At 44.6% G+C, this 21191-nt stretch overlaps 1 protein-coding gene across 1 annotated transcript in view; it reads left to right on the forward strand.

Moving 5' to 3' along the window:
• The first annotated feature begins 3438 nt into the window (after positions 1 to 3438).
• The window catches only part of CRTC3 (CREB regulated transcription coactivator 3), an 82184-nt gene continuing 64431 nt past the window's right edge, over positions 3439 to 21191 (forward strand). The window contains exons 1-2 of the mRNA XM_031956702.1: positions 3439 to 3781; positions 10507 to 10617. Coding sequence (XP_031812562.1) covers positions 3650 to 3781; positions 10507 to 10617 — 243 coding nt within the window. The 5' untranslated portion in view covers positions 3439 to 3649. The remainder of the gene's footprint in view (positions 3782 to 10506; positions 10618 to 21191) is intronic.

Consider the following 21191-nt stretch of genomic DNA (forward strand, 5'->3'; position numbering starts at 1 on the left):
TGGTCCTGCTCATTTCACTCAGCATCAGTTCGTGTAAGTCTCTCCAGGCCTTTCTGAAATCATCCTGTTGGTCATTTCTTACAGAACAGTAATATTCCATAATATTCATATACCACAATTTATTCAGCCATTCTCCACCTGATGGGCGTTCAGTCAGTTTCCGGTTTCTAGTCACTACAAAGAGGGCTGCCACAAACATTCGTGCACATACAGGTCCCTTTCCCTTCTTTATAATCTCTTTGGGATATAAGCCCAGTAGCAGCACTGCTGGATCAAAAGGTATGCACAGTTTGATAACTTTTTGAGTATAGTTCCAAACTACTCTCCAGAATGGTTGGATTTGTTCACAACTCCACCAACAATGCATCAATGTCCCAGTTTTCCCGCATCCCCTCCAACAATCATCATTATTTTTTCCTGTCATCTTAGCCAATCTGACAGGTGTGTAGTGTGGTATCTTAGAGTTGTCTTAATTTGCATTTTTCTGATTAATAATGACTTGGAGCATCTTTTCATATGACTAGAAATAGTTAAAATTTCTTCATCTGAGAATTGTCTGTTCATATCCTTTGACCATTTTTCAATTGGAGAATGGCTTGATTTTTTATAAATTAGAGTTAATTCTCTATATTTTGGAAATGAGGCCTTTATCAGAACCTTTGACTGTAAAAATGTTTTCCCAGTTTATTGCTTCCCTTCTAATCTTGTCTGCATTAGTTTTATTTGTACAAAAACTTTTCAGTTTGGTATAGTCGAAATTTTTTATTTTGTGATCAGTAATGATCTCTAGTTCTTCTTTGGTCATAAAGCCCTTCCCCTTCCACAGGTCTGAGAGGTAAACTATCCTGTGTTCCTCTAATTTATTAATAATTCAGTCTTTATGCCTAGGTCATGAACCCATTTTGACCTTATCTTGGTGTACGGTGTTAAGTGTGGATCAATGCCTAGTTTCTGCCATATTAGTTTACAATTTTCCCAGCAATTTTTGTCAAACAGTAAGTTCTTATCCCAAAAGCTGGGGTCTTTGGGTTTGTCAAAGACTATGTTGCTATAGTTGTTGACAAACAAAAAATTTCTTGAATTGGCTTGCTTTTTTTCCCTAACAACAGAGCCTGATTTCATTATAACTGCTTGAATGCTGAAAGAGTTAAATTGCACAAGCAGATGTTTACTGGAGGGACAGTGGCAGGATACTGTACCGAATGGGGGAGTAAGTCTGATGTCTTTTTTCACTAAGCACAGAGAAATGCAATGACTTGTTCTGAAGGGAAAGGTAACAGAGGACAGTGACCTGCTTAAATAATACCCTACTAAAGAGCCAGCACCAGTCAGTCATCCAGCAGTGATCTATGTGTACTATCTCTGGGATGAGAGTATAATAAAACTAGTATAAGATAATAAAGACCAGACTATCTGGAGCAGAGTAAGTTTAAAATAACCAAGTTTGTGCTGTTCCTAGGAGGGACATCTTACACCATTCAAAAAGGTTGGAAAGCATGACCTTGTCTAAATATTTTGAACACAACGTTTTTTTAGTAAACAGTTTTGGAGTGCCTTAACCTTTGCTTTTACAAGGAAGACGCTGTCCCTTTCTGAATTGTGTTCATCTTTGTCAATTATATTCGAGTTTTGGACCAAGAATTTGAAATCGAGAAACTGCCAGTAACTTCTTTTAAACTGCTAATGTGTTCTCTGGTGGAGATTACGGGAATCTTTAATATGACTGAAAGGGAGGTCTGAAATATTGAAGTGAAAAACGGAATTGTTGGGGAAGAGTCGCATTAGAGAGTGACTGGTGGAGATCATGGATATCAAAACAAGCAATTTCAAGACCAAGAATTTTGTAAGCAACGTGATGTAGTCACTAAAAACTTGGTTATTTTAAATAATATCCTGGTAGTTTTTGAAGTGGCCCAGACTACTTGTGTGTGTATCCTCGGGGCCAAAGCGGGAAAAAGTTAACTGTGAGAGCCTGCAATATCGATCAGTAAACAGGAATAGTGACCTCAGGGGGAGAGAAAGCCACCTGTGACTGGTGCCATGGTCCTGGTAGGGTAAGAAGGAAGGCGGGCCCGGGAGGAGGGATAATGTCTTGTGCAGTTTTTCCGGTTTGTTCACCACCGTGCAAGGAGCTGGTGAGGTTTGTTTAGACCACGATCGCATCTCTGGAGATAATGTGCTGGGCTTTTTAATTGTTGTATCTGGTCCCCACGCCAAGGAGGCCGGTCGCAGGCACGAGTTAGACTCCGGCTCCCGGCTCCGTGTGGCTGCCTTGGGGGATGGGACTGCAGGGGCCTCCAAGACTGGTGGGACGGGACATTTATCAAGTTTCCCGTTTGCCAAGTGGTTTGCACGCCACGTTATTTCCTTATCTGATGTGCTCCCACCCCCTCACTTAATAGAGGGAACAGGCCCAGGGAGGTAGCGACTTGCCCGGGTTTCCTGGCCGGAGCTTGGGATGCGCGCACGGGCACGCACACGTGTAAGGAAACTGAGGCCGAGGGAGATGTCATCTTCGCTGGGAGGCTCTCGTTTGCACACTTTGAGCTTGCACATGTGCACAATCTGGTCGGCTCCTGTGATTTCAGCCCCTTGGGCTTCTCCCGGTCCTGCAGATCTGGGGCTGCCCGGGGGCACGGGGAAACTTAGGGACTGTTTGGGTCCTCGGGGCTAGGACTGAAGGGAGGGCTCTCCGCGTGGGCTTGGGAGCAGGTGCGTGGGGGGCTGAGGTTCCCTCGGGTCCGACACTAGGACGCCGGATTGACCGAAGAAACTGAGGTCCAGGTCACCTGCTCAGGATCCCCACTGGGAAGTGTCTGGGCCCTGCGCCCTGGCACCGCGGGGGGACAGGGAATGAAGGGAGTAAACCAGCTCCACCTCCTTGCGGGCGGGGTACCCCGTGCTGGCCGCAGCCCCTGCCCTCAGGGAGCTGCCAGTCTAATGGGTGAGGCCGCACGCCCACAGTTTTGGGCCCACGATCTAGTGCCAGGGAAAGGGCAGCCACTCGGCGATGGCCCAGAGTGCTGCCAGCCCGGGGTCTGCGCGAGATGCTCGCGCCCCGTAGTCCCCGATGCCCTCGAGCTACTGGGCCAAGCGGGGCGGGGCGGGGCCGCCCGGAAACGAGGCTACAACGCAGGCTCCCCGCTGGGGGCCCCTGCTGGGCGGGCCCCGCTACTTCTGAGAGGCCGCGCGCCGAGGGTGGAGCTTCGGGAGGCGGGGCTCTCGGCTTCCTCGCTCCCCGAGGCTGGCCCGGTCTGGGGGCTTCGCAGCCGCGCTCGGGGGGGGGGGGGTGGAGCAGCGAGTTGCTCTCTCCCCCGCCGGCCCTCCCGACCGCTTCAGAGAGGCCGCGCGCCAGGGGCGGAGCCTGGGGGCGCGGGGCAGGGCTTCGGGCGGGGCGGGGCCCTAGGCTCCTCGGCTGGCTTCGTCCCTCCCGCGGTCGCTCCCTCCTCCCGCCTCCCTCCCTCGCTCGCAGGCCGGGCGGGCGGCTGTGGGGTCGATCTGAGAGCGCGGCCTCGGCCGCTGCTCTTGCGCCGCCGGAGTCAGGCGCGCGGACCGAACGGATCGAGGCCGGGGGCCGGGGCAGCGGTGCCAAGGCCGGGCTGGGCGACCGCGCTTAGGCCCGTGCCCTCCGCCTCCGCCGCGGGCCGCCATGGCCGCGTCCCCCGGCTCGGGCAGCGCTAACCCGCGCAAGTTCAGCGAGAAGATCGCGCTGCACACGCAGCGCCAGGCCGAGGAGACGCGGGCCTTCGAGCAGCTCATGACGGACCTCACACTGTCCCGGGTGAGGCGCCTCGGGCCGGGTCGGGGCCGAGACCGGGCGGGGCCGGGCCGGCTGCGGGGCCTCGGGTCAGGGCTGCGGGCGGGGCCGGGCCAGTGACAGGTCGCGGGGCCGGACCGGGGCTGCGCTGGACACAAGGGCGAAGGCTGTCGGGCCCGGCGGCGGCCCCCAGCGCGGCGTAGTGGCCCCGGGCCAGAGAGTTGCGGCCCAGCGCCCCGGGCGGGGAGCCTGCGCGTACCCGCGCCGAGGCCCCGGGCTCGCTGCCACCTGCGCGCGCCACCCTCCGCGGGCCTCAGTTTCCTCTTGTGTTGGGGGTCGGGAACGCTCGGTTCGGGCCGCCTCTGCCCCGGGACTCTGCGCGGGCGCCCGTAGGTGGCAGGCATCTGTTAGGCTCCTGCTGTATGCCGGGTACCCCGAGAGGCAGAAGGCAGGCCCGCCCCGGAGCGTCTCCTCGGAGCTAACCGGCATCCCCGGCCTGAAGGAGACCCTATCCGCCGAGGGGGGGAGGGAGGGCGGAGCGCGAGTGTTGGGGGGAAGAGTGGGGGGGCGCCCCACGCCGGGGGAGGCCGAGATATTGCCCGACGGCCGCCAGGAGGAGGATTCGAGGGTCCTGGAGCGCCGAAGCAGAGAGCCGGGCTAGCCGGCTCCCTCCGGGCTGAGGCAGGCCCGGCGGCTCAAGGTCATGCTGCCCCGTAACTGCAATAGATACTCCCTACCCGGGCGGGCGAGGGTCCGGGCCGGAGTGGTCAGGAAGGACCCCCGCGGGCCCTGGGAGGGACGTGAAGCGGGAACGGGAGGCGGGCGCAGGACCAGGCTGGGCGCAGGGCCGAGGTGCCGGGCCCGGAGAGCCAGAGCGGGGATGCTGCGGGTCCGGAGGGTGCTGCCCGTCCCCGGGGCCTGAACTGAAGTCAGGCTTCCGGAAAATGGGGACAACCTCCGGGGGTGAAACAGCCGGGAGTGCCGGGGTGCTCGCCTCCGCCTTGTCCGTCCCACTGTGCTGATGCTCCGAGCCGTCCAGCGAGTTAGCCAGATCTGAACTCCAGAAGGCTCCAGGTGTGTCAGGTCTCGTCCAGAAGTCTGTGGGCATCCAGAGGATGGGAGCAGCGCGCTGAGGGCTCCCAGAGAAAACTTGCTGGAGAACCGATTTTCCTTTTTTCCCCTTTGTACTTCCAGAATAGCTGCCACATAGTAAGTGCCTAACTGATGTTTGTTGAAAAGAACATCTGTGAAACGGCCGTCATAATGGAAATAGCAGTGGCCGGAGGTCAGGAAGCCCGTGTCCCAGTTTAATTTCATTTTCCTCTAATGCAAAATATGTTTATACGGTGGCAGCATGAAATAAGTTTATACACGTGGAACATAGGTTAACATTACCCTGTAACTGACACTTGTATACGCTCATCAAGACATACCTTGTCTCTTTGCTGATACATCTTCGGGAACAGCTCGGCTTCTATTACTTCAAACAGCGGCAGCCAGTCGTCAGAAGGTTATAGCAGCTTGATTGCAAAAGACTCTTTTCCAAAGTGCCAGGGTTACAGAAGGAATCAGCTGCATCTCTGCTAGACCCCAAAACATGCTCCTACTTTCTATTTCCTACTTTCCTTATTCTATAATGGATCAGCGTTTTGTAGATCTAGATAGACCTATTAGTTCAACTTTTGGGGCACAAAGTAGCGAATCAGTTTGAGAAAGAATGAGAAGACATTTATATTTGCAGAATCTAAGTATGGTTTGCCCCAGACTAAGAGCTGGAGATAGCCTAAAAGAACATCTCACCCAATTTGTTTTTAAGAGAACCAAAGATCAGAAACATTGATGACCAGCCTAGCATCGTAGAATCACTGGGGACAAAGCCAAAATTTAGTTCTGACGATACCACTAATGAATGGTAGATCTCAGTTACTTCATCTTTTGAATGAAGCTGTGTAATTAGGTTGTTTCTAAGGCCCTTTCCAAGTCAAAAAATCCATGGTAATCCTATTCAATAAATCAGTAATGTGCCAGACTGGGGTTACAAGAGACAAAAGATGGTCTCTGTCCTCTGGGAGCTCACATCTAATGGGTATTTTGCTAAAGAGGAGAGTATTATGGGAACTTGGCTTGGAAAAATAAATCGAGGCTAATTTGTGGGGAACTAGGAACAGCAAGCTGATGAGCTTTAGCTTTGCTTTTGTACAAGATCAGATAGGAGATATGAAGGTCTGGGCTAGTGAGTTGGCAGAACAGGTAAAGAGGAACAAATGAAGTGGAGAGATTTCAAGGAAAAAGCCATCAAATTTAATGATTGATGCACATAAGGCACAAAGAGGAGAAAGATACAAAGACAACTTGGAGGTTTTGACTATCTGGGGGAAATGGATGGAATAGATGGAGAGGGTGATATAGCGGGAGACAATGAGTTCAGTATTGGATATAGTGATTTGAGAAAGACAAGTTGAAATGTTTGATAGACTCTTGTATATAACTACTTGATGGGCAAGACTTGAAAGTCATCAACATAAACATAATAGCTTCTAGCTAAGCAGTTATCTAAAGAAATAATTTTTGTTTTAGGAAAGAATATAGGGAACAGCAAGGAGCCAAAGATTATATCTTGGGCAATTCCCACCCTTGGGGAAAATGAGGAAAAGAGGACTCAGAAGGATCCTGAAGCTGCCTCCTAGTTCCAAGTGCTGTTAGGTGGAGACACAAAGCTGGAAGTGAACCAGTGCCTGCCTTGGAAGAGCTTACAGTCTAGGAGCTGGGGCAAGAAGGACATTTACTTATGGTTGCAAAGTGGATACCAGGTGCTTTTGGGGGTAGAAGAAGTTCCAGCAATCTAGGGATCAGGAAAGGCATGTAGAACAGGGCTTCTTAAGCTAGGGTCAGGGAATGGGTTTTTTGTTTGTTTGTTTTGGTTTGGTTTTTTGTATTTTTAGAACTGTATTTCATTATTAATGATTTCTTTGTAATGCTTTGTGTTTTATTTTATGCTTTTAAAAACATTATTTTGAGAAGGAGTCTGTAGGCTTCACTAGACTGCCAGAAGGTTCCATCATGTAGAAGGTGGTATTGGAGTTGAGTCTTAAAGGAAATTAAGACTTTTAAGAAGAGGTTAGGAAGGAATTCATTCCATACATTGGAGATAGTCAATGCCAAAGCACAGTACTGGAGATGGAGCATCATATATATGGAGCAGGGAGAAGGCCAGTTTGGCTGGATTATCATGTGCCTGAGAGGTCCAGGAAGTTAGGATGTGCCAGGTTATGAAGGGCTTTAAATGCTAAACACAGGCATTTCTATTTGATGTCAGGGATACTAGAGAGCCATTGGACAAAAAAGTAATGTGTCATTACAAATGCTCTGCTTTGTCTTTGGAGGATGGACTGGAGTAGGAAGTAGGAAGAGACTGGAGGCCAGGAAACCAAAGAAGGGAGGCTGTTGATGTAGTCCAGGAGACAGATTAGAAGGGCCTGATTTAGTATGGAGAGCAAATTAGTTGATAGGAGAGGACAAATGCAAGGGAAGTAGTGGAGGTAAAATTAACAAATTTAGTAACTGATTGAATATATGGGATATCAAAGAGCAAGGAGTTGGAGACTGATGCTAAACTGTAAACCTGTCCTCTTGCTAAACTTTCTTTTAGGGAACTCATCAACTTCCATGGATTTAACCATCACTTCTATGCAAATAATTTCCAAGTCAACATATTGTGCCCTCCTCTCTATTCAAAGTTGTCATCTTACATCTCCAGATCCCTGCTGGACATTTCTACCTGGTTATCACATGGACAAATTCAACATGCCAATATAGAATGTCTTTTCCCTCTTCCTAACTCTTCCTGTTTCTATTGAGAGCACCATCATTCTTCTAGTCACCTGGGCTTGTAACTTAAGAGTCACTCTCAACTTTCACCTCTTAATTCATTGCCTCTATCTCACCAGTTTTCAAGTCTTCTTAATTCCACCTTTTCATCAGCTTCTCAGTCTACCCCCTTTTTTACACTCATGCAGCCACCTTTCTGATTGTGAAGCTTGTGCTTCATAAAGTTTGTAGACTAGTAATTTTCTGATTGGTCTTTTCCCTTCAATCTGTCTTACATTTGGGTGGTCCTTGTCCTTAGCTTCCACAGCTTAATAGCCAGATTTCTATTCTTAAAGCACAGAATGATTATGTCACTCCCTTAGTCAAAATACTTCAGTATGTCTCCCCAGTGTGTCTTGGATAAGATATAAACCTCTCTGTTATTTAAAGTCCTTCATGGTCTAACTTCAGCCTGTCTTCCCAGGCTTCTTATATACAATTTTTTGGGGATAGCTAGGTTGTGAAGTGATTACAGCTCTGGACCTGGAGCCAGAAAGACCTGTGTTCCAGTGCACCCTCAGATACTTCCTTGTGTGATCCTGGGCAGGCCATTTAACTCTGTTTGCCTCAATTTCCTTGTCTGAAAAATGAACTGGAAAAGAAAATGACAAGCTATTCTGGTATCTCTGCCAAGTAAACCCCAAAGGGGATCATGGAGAGTCAGACACAGTTGAAAGAATAGATAACAAAATATACCTTGCTCTCCCTCGTACTTTACAGTCAAATGTGCCACTTGCTGTTCCCTACATGTAACATGCAGCTCCTGGCCATTCCCCTAGGCATGGAATGCTCTTTCCCTCCCTCTTTCTTCACCTCATAGGTCTTAGTTCCCTTCAAGGCTCAACCATTATCAGTCCAGAAATCTTGCTCAATTCTCCCAGTTACTTGTGTACTCCTTTCCCTCTCCTTTTCACTTTATTTTGTCTACATCTTGTGTCTCTTTATTTATGCACATGTATCCTCCAAGTAGAATGTAAGCTTTTTGAGGGAAGAGATTGTATCACATTTGAATACTGAAAGTTAGGTCAAGGCCTGGTACCAAGAAGGCACTTTGTAAATGTCATTGATTATTAGCTGATAGAACTATTGATGCTATTGCCATCCAAGAGCCTTTTTTTTTTCTTTAAGACTTAATAATATAGACACTGAAAGGGAGACAAATGTAAATGGATGTGGAGAAGTAAACAATATTGAAAATCTAGCTTAGGTTAGGATTGGACCAATTTTCTCTGACCCCTTTCTTCACAAAGAAAATCTTAGATCTATTGAATTATGAAAATGAGGGTGAAAGGCAAACAGTCCTTATCAGCTATCAGAACACAAAACAAATTCATTCTTTATTATAGACTGGATGAGACAGGTCAGGATTGTTTTAGAGTTTGCAGAAGTGAATGTGTCATCTGCTGAAAAATGGAATCAAGAAGTACCTGCCTACAGGAGTGCCTAACCACAGAAACATTAAGAATATAGGCAGGCACTTTCCAAAAATAGTCACTGATCAAAAAGCAGAAAAGAAGCTCACCGGAAACTTGAAGGGTGTAATCGTTGTAGGAGATCTGAAGTGGAGATCAGGGCTTTGAATTTTGAGACATTTTCCACAGTGAAAATCCACACCTTGATATATATATATATATATATATATATATAGAGAGAGAGAGAGAGAGAGAGAGAGAGAGAGAGAGAGACACCACAGATCCCTGTCATTTTCCTTCACCTTCTGCACCCACTTTGGTTGAATTAATCAACAAGATGATTATGAATCTTCCCTTCTAGAAAATTGCCGTATGTATCCCATTGGGTTCAGAGAAAAGTATGGTCATTGTGCTTCTCTGCCATTTTCCTCCTAGTACTGGCTCTTGTGAATGATGCCAAGGGTCTCTGATCCCTTCCCATTCTGCCCTATGGATCTTCTGTTAAAAGTAGGGCCCCGGTGTTCCTCCCTGCTGTTCTGTGGACTCCATCAGGAGTGAGAGCGTTACAGATGGGTGACTGAGGAAAAAACACTGGTTGCCCAATTGTCTTGAATGCCTCAGACCTTAAAAGTGGGGACTCTTATCAAAGGGATGGTCTGAGAACATTTGGAAAAGAAGCCACTATGAGCTTGTATTGGTTGATTTATGAATCATTGATCAGTTCATAATACCAGATTAATCATTTCCTTTTCTAACAGATTTTATTAGACTAGTAGATTGGAGGCATGTTAAAGACTTAGTTTATACCTAGATTTCAGCAAAGCTTTTGAAAAAAAAAATCTCCTTTTATCTTTGTGGACAAAATGGACAGATTAGGCTAGATAATAGCATATAGATAGGTGGATTTGAAATAGATTGAATGCAAAAACCCAAAGAAGAGCTGTTATAAACCCAAAGGAAAGCTGTTATTGTTTAGCTGTCTACAAGAAAAGAGTCCTTGAGTAGTATGCTTGAGAGCCTAGTTGTTGGCCCTGTGCTGTTTTTTAATCAATTTTCAGTGAAATGATAACATTTCTATCTGTGATCTAGGTGAAAGCATGAATGACAAACATCAAATTGCAGATGATAGCAATTTGGGAGGAAAAGCTAAATGTTAAATGCCAGTTAAGATCTAAAAAGATCTCGTTGGGTTGTATCTGCAAAATGAAATTCTTTAAAGACAAATGTAAAGTCCTTTCTTTGGGTTCAGATAATCAGCAGCCCAAGTATAAGATGGGGAAAAGGTACACACCAGTTTAGAGTACTTAGAACTACATTTGAAGGATCGAAGCTTGCTTTGCCACCTCGTGAACTCACATAACTTTCTTCGGGTCTCAGTTTATTTCTCTCTGCCCTCTCTGAAAGTCTTTTTGTTTCTAGTAGTCTAAAGTCTAAAGACTCTCTGAATGTCTTTAAAATTTTTGTTTTTAGGTTCAGTTTCAGAAACTTCAGCAATTACGTCTCACACAGTCTCGAAATCAGTACCATGGAGGGTCGTTACCCAATGTGAATCAACTACGCAACAGTACAACAGAATTTCAGGTAACTTCATACATTTGTTGTCTTGAAATGGGATGGATTGCCATAAGGCTCATTTTCTTTTGGCGTTTTACAGATGAGATGGGAGTGGGGGTTGGGGGTTGGAGAATTAGTCCTGTATAAGTTCCCTATTCTACAGGAAGAAATTGGTTGGCAGCATCCTCTGTTATAGCTTCTGTTGGGTCTTTGTGAAAAGAACTTTAGATAACATTATTTCGCAGATGCAGTAACTGAGGCACTGATAAGTGCTTTTTCCGTGTGCATGAAGCATTTAATAATTGGTGACGCCAGTTAAGGGAAGTATAAAGTAGAATTGATATCCCAGCCAATTCTGAATCTTGTTGCTATGATCTGTATTAGTGCTATTTAAAGTTTTAATGCAAAGCTAGGGATAGCTTGCTGATGTTAGTCTCCTGAAAGGTGAGCTACTTTGATAATACATTAATATTATATCTGTGAGACAACTCAATTCACTCCAATCCTTATTCCTTTTGAAAGCACTTTGCCCTCATTTTCATTGTGAAAGGTTTACTTGCTTACCAGTGTCAAGGAAAAGTTATCGTTTTAGTACAACTTCATTTAATATATTTTTGGGAGGGTTTAATGAGGACTCTTAAGTGAGCATTTATTGGGCACATACTAGCCCATGTAAAATGCTTGGCTTATAAAAGACAAAAACTTAAAACAATCCCTCATTTCAAGGACTTTCCTTTCTCCTGGGAGGATCCAACATGTACACAGAGAAGTAAATATAAGATACTTAAAGGAGGGGGAGCACTCACAATGGGAGGCATCACAAAAGGATCTGAGCAGGAGCAGTGAGACCCAAGAGGAGCCTTTAAGGGAACCAAGAACTTTCATAGAATAAAGTGAGTAGGGAGGCCCCCCTATGCATGGAAGTTTCCTTTATGTGGGCTTTCAGAGGAGAGATGAAAAGCTAGGATGAAGAGGAGCTGGCTGCTCGGTGTACAGGAAGGGAGAAATAAATTTACAGACAGCATGGAACAAGACTGGAGGCCTTTCAAGGTTTGCATTTTCACCTAGAGAAGATCAAGCCTTGCTGAAGAGCTTTGTACAGGGGAGTGGGAGGGTCAGCCCCGGGCTTTGTGGAAGGCTATTTGGGTGGCTGGGAGGTGGATTGATTGGAGAGGGAGCGCAGTGGTGCAGTGGTGCAGTGGTGCAGTGGGCCAGGCAAGAGAGAAGGGCCTGAACCAGCGCTGGACATAGAGGTATAGAGAAGAACCTGGCTATGAGGGAGATTGTGGGGATGGAATGGAAAGAAGGCATTCATTAAGCTCTTGCACTGTGCCAAGATTTGATGTGCAAATAAGGCACATAAAGCAAATGAGATAGTGAAAAGAAAGGGAGGCCAGGGGCGGTAGGTATCCAGAGTGACGAGTCAGCCAGGTTCCAAGTGGCAGTGTGTTCAGGATCGAGAAAGACTGAGAAAAAGCCATTGGATAAATTAAGAGATTGTTGGGATGCTTGGAAGAAGCAGTTTCCTGCTAGAATAAGTAGAAATGCCTTCATTAGGTTCTGTAGCTTTTACAACCTGGCCCCCGGACTAGCCTTCAAGGCTCATTATGCACCTCTATTTTTCTATCTTCCTCAGTGTAGCCAAGCTGACCTCTTTGCTCCTTACACATGACATCCCATCTTCCATCTTTGGGCCTTTGCACTGGCCTCCAGTGGCAACTTGGTGGCCCAGTGGTTATAGTGGCAGGTCTGGAATCAGGAATGCTCCTCTTTCAGTCTAGATCCTGCCTCAGTCACTTAGCTGTATGACCCTGGACAAGTCATTTCACCCTGTTTGTCTCAGTTTCCTCATCTGTAAAATGAGCTAGAGAAGGAAGTGGCAAAGCACTCCAGGATCTCTGCCAAGAAAATCTCACATGGGTCATAGAGATGGACAGGACTGAAATAGCTGAACAACAATAGCAGCAGCAATAACCAACATCTGGAATGTACTCTCTTCTCACCTTCCCCTTAGGAAAGTCTTTTGCTTCTTTCAAAACAAAATTTATGCACTCCCTTCTCCATACACTCTTTTCCTGTCTCCTAACTGCCAATGCCTTCCCTTCCAACATCTATTATATTTATTCTCTTTATATCAGTTCTGTAGTATTTGTTTCCTTTATTAGAATGCATGTTTTTTAAAGATTGTTTGATTCTTTGTTTTTATATCTCAGTGCCTAGTACAGTGCTTGGCACAGAATATGTGCTAAATAAATATTTGTTGATTGACTTATTGGTAAATGTGGTGAGGTAGAAAGTTACATTTCAAGGGTTTGATCAGTGAGAAGGAGGCGAGGAAATAGAGCATAAACAGTTTTGTTTTGTTTTCCTGAGATTTTGGTTGTGAGAAGAAAAAGGACTATCTATCAAACAGTAGCTTGAAGCTATGGTCAAATAGCTTTTTATGGTCAAATGGATTTTTTTTTTTTAAAGATTGGAGAGATGTAGGCAGCAAGGAAATAGCCAATAGATAAGAGAAATTGAAGGAAGAAACTTCTGGGAGAAAGGGAAAGGAACTGGGATAATTTATTTACTTAAGGTTGTACATAAGGTGTAAAGGTTGTATCTCCCAGTAGAATATGTAATTCTCGAGCAGGGATGAGTTTGCATTTTGTCTCTGCATCCCTAATAGACTCTTGGAGGTGTTTGAGCTTTTGAATATATTGATTTATGAACCCTGGAAGGGCTGTTCACTTAGAGACTGTAGCTAAACAGTCAAGACTAGGGGAGAGAGAGATGACAGAGGGGTTTTGAGGTGTAGCATGAGGCTTAAAGGTGGTTCATTACAGATGATTTCAATTTCCCCAATGAAAATTGTCAGCTGATAATTGTACAATATTTCAGAGTCTGATTCTTTTTGTACAGCAAAATAACGTTTTGGTCAGGTATACTTATTGTTTATCTAATTTATATTTTAATGTATTTAACATCTACTGGTCATCCTGCCATCTAGGGGAAGGGGTGGGGGGGGGGTAAGAGGTGAAAAATTGGAACAAGAGGTTTGGCAATTGTTAATGCTGTAAAGTTACCCATGTATATATCCTGTAAATAAAAGGCTATTAAATAAAAAAAAAAAAAAGAAAAGAAAATTGTCAGCTGAGAGGGGAGAGAGAAAGGAAGGTCATGAAAAGAGAAGTGGTTAGTAACAGCCACTGTAGAAAAATAAAAGCATCATTGTGCAGTGAGAAAGGCCCAGTTAAAACGTGCAGCTGACATGATCTTTCCTTCCAAATTTACCTTCAGTCACATTCCTCAGCATGAAAGGAAGAGCAGGAAAAGTTCAGTGGTGAGAGGTTGGGGTTTGGCAAGGCTCAAGTGACAGGAGGGCAAAGGGGCAAGTGATTCATAGGACACAGTCAGTCATGCTGGTTACTGTGTGCTCAGGATGAGGAAGGGAGAGAGGTGAGGCTGGAAGTGAATGGTGGGGAGAGGGACTGAAGGTCTCAGGGATGATGGTCTTCAGTGGGCCTCAGAAAGTGGGGCAGATGGGATCAATGATAGGTGATGATCAGAGAGAAGGCAGCACATTTGTGAGTGACGTGAGGCCCATCCTCGTGGGTGACAGTGTTGATGATGTGAGTCAGGAGGTTGAGGAGGCGTTTTGGAGGGGACATTGAAGTTTCCAAGTATGAGGTCAGGAAGGGGATGTGGTACAGAGACGACTGAGGCCCAGGTCTGCACTGACACAACAAGGGGAATGATGTGCAGACTGAGAGATTCCTATAAGAGTCGAGGCAGATTGGAGGGAAACCCCATCAGTGACACAGTGACTTTGCTGATGATAGTGGCAGGGGCAGTGTCTTGAAAAGGCAGAGAGGATGCCTTAGTCTGTCTTCTGGGTTAGTGTGGTGTTGGGCAAGAGAGAAGGTGCTCAAAAGTGCTATGTCTTCTGGAGATAATCAGCTGTCCGTGACTACTCGGAGTACAAGAGGAAGAAGGGCCAAATGAAGGGAAATTTATTCATAGCAGAAACAGGATTCCTAAAGGCCCAGTGGAAAGGGAGATAGAATGAGTACTGGGGAAGGATGGGATAAAAAAGTGAGCATGGGTAGTAGCAAGGGGAGAACTTTTCACTTAGATAAGCAACTCTGAATCTAAGCAGTTAGGGGAAGAAAAATGGGAGTTTGCTAGTATGGACACTATCGCTTGACTGGTTCCCACTCCAAATCCTTTAGTCCCATGGTACAACATTGATTTATTCTATTAAATACCAAGGAAAAAGGAATGGGCAACAAGAAAATCAGATCAGGCTTAGAGTTGATAAATATCTGTTGATTGGCTACCACACAGTCCAAGGAAACTCAAACTCAGTGTCACTTCTTTTGCTTCATTGTAAGACACTGAAGAATGATACACACCCAGAAAATACTCTTCACATGGAGCAAGTGTTGGACTCCCGTGGAACCTTATGTCCAATATCCCAGAACTGGTATCTGAGACTAGTTTTATAAGTTCTGCTTTGGGTCCTCGTGTTTGGTTTTTCTGTTGTTGCAGCGCATTGAGACCTGCTGCTTGTCCCAGTCTAAGGTGTAATACCTTCCAAAATCAGGTACTTTCACATGTGGCAATAGGTTCTTGAAGAAGGAAACTTCCAGATCCTATCTCTTAAGATGAACCAAGGTTAGTCCCACTTTCCTGGGACTAGTGATGAAGAATTAAAATAGTTACAAGCGCAGGAATTCTGCCATTTGTGGAGGCTTTGAGCTGCCTAGCTGTGTTGTGCTAATTGGTGGCCTGAGCACTGCTGCACTTGGGGCAGGGTCAGTTCTGCCTCCAACTAAAACAGCCGACTTCTCCAAGTCAGAAGGACCCCAAGAGAAGGTCCTTAGTGCTGCAGATGCTGGGCACCCACTTTTATCTGCCCAAGAGACGTTCCTTTGCTCCAAGGCTGGGGGATGATGTTATGGCCCTACTCCCAAATGCTTTGTTGACAGGTGTCTCCTATTTAGATAGTGGCTGCTATTGCCACTTTAAATTCTTTGCCAGGAAGTCTAGGAGGTGTTGTGGTGTAGTGGGATTTAGAGGCACAGGCCTTGATCTATAATCCTGTTGCTGCTACCTGCATGATAAAACTATCATTTATAGTTAGAAACCTAGACTAAATGATCTGTCTGGCCCCTTCCAGTTCTAAACACTGATCCTGTGACAGTGGATATTAAGCTTTTTTGGGTTCACGGTACATATCCTTTGCCAGGAGGAATCTGTAAACTGAACATTTAAGTTGGCAATCCAAATGAGCTCCCTGGCAGTTGTGTCTTTTGACCCATTATTCAGTTCTGGGGGTTCTTCTGATTTTTCTTTTTCTCTCTTCTTTCTTTAGTTTTCCTAGATTTGCAGGGCTCTGCTGTTGTTGTGACCTCTCCATTGCCAAATTTGGTGGAGCCTTTGCAGCTGGGGATGGGGAATGTAGATATTTCAGCACCTGGAGAGAAGGTGGGAGGTAGAGATAACAGGTTGGACTAGATAATGTTTGCAACCTTGCAGTTCAGGAATACATTTTGCTTAATTTAGGCTCTGATGGTTCATAACATTCAACAGGAGCCAGATTTGTCAGAGATCAAAGTAGTTAGTTTATAACTTTAAAATATTAGTCAAATAAAGCTAAATTTCATGGCCTAAGAAACTCAAGGAACACTAATATGCTATGGCGGCCTTTCTGAGAACTAATGTTCCATGCTATGCTGAAGCTTATGATGAGCTGCTGAACTTTAGTGTCTCTATCCCTTAGGACTGGATATGACAGACCTGTCTAATCCAGGATTCCCCACTGCTATCCTACATACGTTATAGGGCGTAAGGTCTGGATTTTAGTATTCCTGTGTCCTCACTTGTGAAATGAGAGAATTACTGCAGAAGAAATTACTGAGCAGGGAAGGGTAGAAAAGAAATGGAGGTAGGTTGAGCAGTGTCTGGCAGCCTTAGGGAAGAGGAGCCATCTGGGATGAAAACTGATTTGTGTGTATATCTGAATGCAGAAGAAAAGGAAGATCTGGAGTCACGATGGTACAGATGGAGAGGGAGCAATCTTTAATTATCTCCTCCTGGCCAGCTCTCACTGTTTCTAAAACTCCTGCTTTTGAGATGAGAATATTCTACATTGGCTGTATCTTATTTGATTTAGGATGCCCTTCTGTCTTCTTTGGGCTTTTATTGGAATCTCTAGTTCATGAAGCATGTTTCATAGAAGAAACGTAGATTGTTTTCATTTTGTGGGGAGGAGGAAGAGGGAAAGCGATTGAGGGTTGAATGACTTGGCCAAGACCACACAGCTAGTAAGTATTTGATGCTGGATTTGAACTCAGGTTATCCTGACTCCAAAGCTGGTGCTCTGTTCATTGGCTACCTCACCATTTTCATTTTTACTATGTAAGTGAATTTGTGTATCCTCCTTACCTGTCCTTGAGTTTCTGTATCTTACCTTGAGATAAATTGAACTAATGTCCAGAAAATCCCTCCTTTTTTCTGTAAATCTGATCTTCCCATCTCATTTCTGGAAAGGAAAGGAAAAGAAAGGAGTCCTGTTTTCTATGCCTATTTCTCCTGCCTCTCTTGTTCTCATTGTGGGCCTTCCTGTTGTCCTTGGACTGCCAAGGCAGGCCTCTTTCAGACTGCTTCAGAATGGCTGTTGTCATTGTTATTCCTTTCCCCACCCTACCCCCAAAGTGTTCTCTGAAGTCAGAAACCCTCACTTGGGAGGAAGTAAAGAGAAATCCCTAGCTAGGTTCAGATTTTTGTCCCATACATTTGCCGCTGTGTGGCCCTAGGCAAGCCACTTCTGCATCTGTTTCCTTATCCATCAAATGAGCAGATTGAGCTTGACTGCCTCTAAGGTCTTTGGGGCTAAATCTCTGCTGCTGTACCAAACCTCTGATCTTCCATTTCATACAGGATGCCTGTATGACATGAAACCATACAGGATGGTTAAGTGCAATAGTAAGTATTATTAAGTGACTGCTATGTGTAAAAGCCCTGTGCTAAATTCTGAGGATGCAGACAGAAAAACTTAATAGCTCTGGGCCTCTTACATTCCATTGGGGGAAACAACTAGTTCATATATAAGTAAATACAAACTTAGAATAATAAATTGAGTGGGGAGGGATTTAAGACAATCTTCATGGAAAGGTAATCTTTAATTTGAGCTTTGAAGCAAACTAGGGAATCTCAAAGGTAGAGATGAGGAGGGCTGTTCTCCAGATTCCAGGGTACCCAGGCAGTGTTCCCCACTGAGCAGCATCCATGCCCAGGACTTGCTTGTTGCCACAGGCAGTTGAGACTTTGGAACCTTCCTGAAAAATCCTTTCTCAGGATCCTGTGTAGCTTTTGGGACAACTGTGGGGCAGAATAGGAGAAGTGAACTCCTGAAGTGGGCCAGGCCTCATTGTGGTTGCTCTCCTCTCCCGACTTCAGCCTATCCTTGTGTGGGAGAAACGGTCTGAGATGACAGCCCTCCCAGGAGGATGGAGAAGGCTTGGGCTCCCCTCCTTTTTTCCATGACAGTCTAATCTTCCCATCTGGTTTCTGGGAGAGAGGAGAAAAGAAAGGAGTTCTGTTTTTGACATTTATTTCTCTTTTCCTCTCTTGTTCTCACTCTGTTGCTGACTGTAGTCCAAGGCAAGCTTATTTCAGCCTGTTTCAGAATTTTCTCTTCCTTTTGTGTCACTATTAATTTCCCTAATACAGTTCATTTCAGTCATGTCAGTAAAAAAGTAAAGACTGGATACCTCCTGTTTCTGTATTAACATTTTAATCTAGAATATACTGCCTTTCAAATGTCCTGTGACCTAGGTAGTGTAAACCAGGTGATATTGTCCCCAAGTCAGTACTATCTTCTTGGCTACTTTGTGCTGTCTCTGCCTTTCCCCTCCCCATGGGGAGAGAATGGTCAGGAAAGAACTGACTTGGAATCAGGAAAATTTAGAAGAAGGGAGAGGAGTCATATATAAGTCAGTGAACATTGGATTATAAATTTCTTCAGCTGTTAATTGGGGGTAACAATCCCTGTGACATTTGTCACAATGCATTGTGAGGCACAGATGGGCTAATTATGTAAAATCTTTTCAAACTTTAAGACATTTGTAGATACCAGTTATTAATTCAAGTCTTAATTCCTCCTCTGTAGCTAATCCAATTTGTGTTCATAAAAATAGGAAAGAAAATAGCTTACTTTTTTTTTATGACTTTACATTTTACAATTTTTTTTTGAATGGTCCTATGAAAGACAAGTTTTTATTATCCCCATTTTTACAGAGGAGAAATTTGAGACTCAGATTGGGGCTCTCAGAGATTCACTGACTTATTCTTGAAACCCAGGTCTTATGGTGAGTTCAGGGCTCTTGACAACTCTGCCCCCATTGGAGTCAAACAATAAGCCTTTTAAAAGCACTTATTCTGTACCATATACCCCCTAAGTTCGGTTTAATTCAACTAGCATTTGCTAAAGGCTAATGTTGTGCAAAATAATGTGCAAAAGTAATACCTGATAGAGCTGATAGACTGGAGTTAGGCCATCTGTATTTGCAAATTTTTTTTTTTTTTTTTGAATAGCTATGTATTTCATTAAGGAGGCCCTGTGGTACATTGGGGCTTGATGTAGTTGATAAAAAAAATTAACCTGCAAGCAGAAGCATTTTGTACCCCTTAAGTGCTTCTTTCTAAGTGGTAGTCCACCCTAGCAAATGGAAAGGAGAGGAAAGCTTGGGTGGTTTTCCAGATCCCTTTGTTGATGGAAGGAGAGAGAGATCTGAGACTCTGGCCAACTTGGTTCAATCCATATCCTCCACCATGAGTTATTAACTATTTATTTTGCACTTTCTGTGTACCAGATACGGTGTTAAGCATCCAGCACATAATACAGACAAAATGGACAGTCATGGCAAAGACAGCACATCAAAGCGAAGCCAAAAGGCGGCCGGGGAGGGAAGAGGAGTTATCTGAACAGGGGAATGGGGCTAAAAGGGAGGCTGGTTCCTGTAATGGAGGCGTTGGGTAGAATGAAGAAAGGCCTTGTTAGGAGTAAGAGTTAGGAGCCAGTTGGGCCCTGATGGCCAGTTCAGACTGCAGGCAGAAGGTAAGCCAATTTTGACCAGAAGCCCTGGAACCCAGGAATTACAACTGGAGAGTGTGGGAGAAGTGTGATGTCATCCTCCTCCTCTTCCTCCTCCGCATCACCGTCTCACATTTATTTTCAAGGCTTTGAATGGTCCTGTCCTCCCAGGAACACGAAATAAATGATACAGGGATTATTCCCTGTATTCCCATTTTTCAGGCAAGCCGACATTGTGAGAGGTTAAGTGAACTGGTTATTGAACTCAGGGCTCCTGACTCAAATCTACCTGCCAGAGGTGACCTGAAGAATGCTGTAAATGAAATCCAAAAACCTTGATTATCATCATTTTTGAAATCTTGGACACATGATTGTCCAACAACAATTTAATAGCTATTGTTAAATAGCTCTGAGCCTCAGTTTCTACATCTATAAAATGATGATAGTACTTGTGCTACTCAATTCACAGAGTGATTGTAAGGAAAGTTCCTTGTGGTCTTAAATTGGTAAATTAATTGTTAATCATAATTTCGAAGTAGCTTCTGGCCTATTTCCTTATCTCCCCAAGTGAATCTAGAAATGTTCTCAGAATTGCAGCTCTTGAACCTTTTTTCCATCTCCCTATTTCTCAAGGCCATGTATCATCCTCTACTTTACCTTCTACTTTCTTTCTACCTAGTATTTCTGAATATTTGGTTTATACAAAGTAATGGAAGAATTCAAAGAAGAAAAAGACATGGCCCTTGCCTTGGGTTGGGGTAGTTGCTCTGGCAGTCTTGGCCCATAGGTCCAGAATAGGCAAAACTATCTGGCAAGTCCTATCACATCTCACAATTTGGGCTCTTAAGATCTAGGTTATGGTAGAGTTCATCCCCAGTCTACTAGGAGAACTTTGGTTTTGGCTCAGGCTTAATAGTTTTTCCTTGTGAAGTATGTATACTCCCAATAAAAATGAGAGACTGTACTGTGCCCAAGGTCCATAGAGCCAGCTGTGTGCGCTGCTCCCTCTGCTGGCCCTCCAAGGGCAGCCTTTTGTCCACATACAATTTCCTTACCTTTATGGAAAGTAGATAGCAAACTAAGATTCAATTGAATTCACTTGACTTTCATTAATCACCTCCTCTGTGTAAGACATTATAGCATTCAGTTTAGCACTTACAGCACTGATTTTAGCACCCAGTACAATGATTTACATTGTACTGAGTGTTAAAATCTAACACAGTAGATTTTATTTAAGATAACATCTCTGACATCATGGAATTTGCAGTGAAATAGAAGGAAACTTTTGAGTTTACAATGATGAGTGATGAGGAAACATCTACAGATCAATTTAGGATAGAATTTTTTCCTGGGTTGCTTTCTACCAATGTTAATCTCATTCATTTTGCATTTGTTGTTGTTAATAATTACACTGTTAAAATTGTCACAGTATTACAGATTGTCAATATTCCATTTTGGAGGGTGATATTTTCTAATATTGTCCCTAGATTTGGTGGCTCATTATATAGATCCTTTTGTA

Source organism: Sarcophilus harrisii, chromosome 2 (genome assembly GCF_902635505.1).
Source record: "Sarcophilus harrisii chromosome 2, mSarHar1.11, whole genome shotgun sequence".
Classification (NCBI taxonomy): Eukaryota; Metazoa; Chordata; class Mammalia; order Dasyuromorphia; family Dasyuridae; genus Sarcophilus; species Sarcophilus harrisii.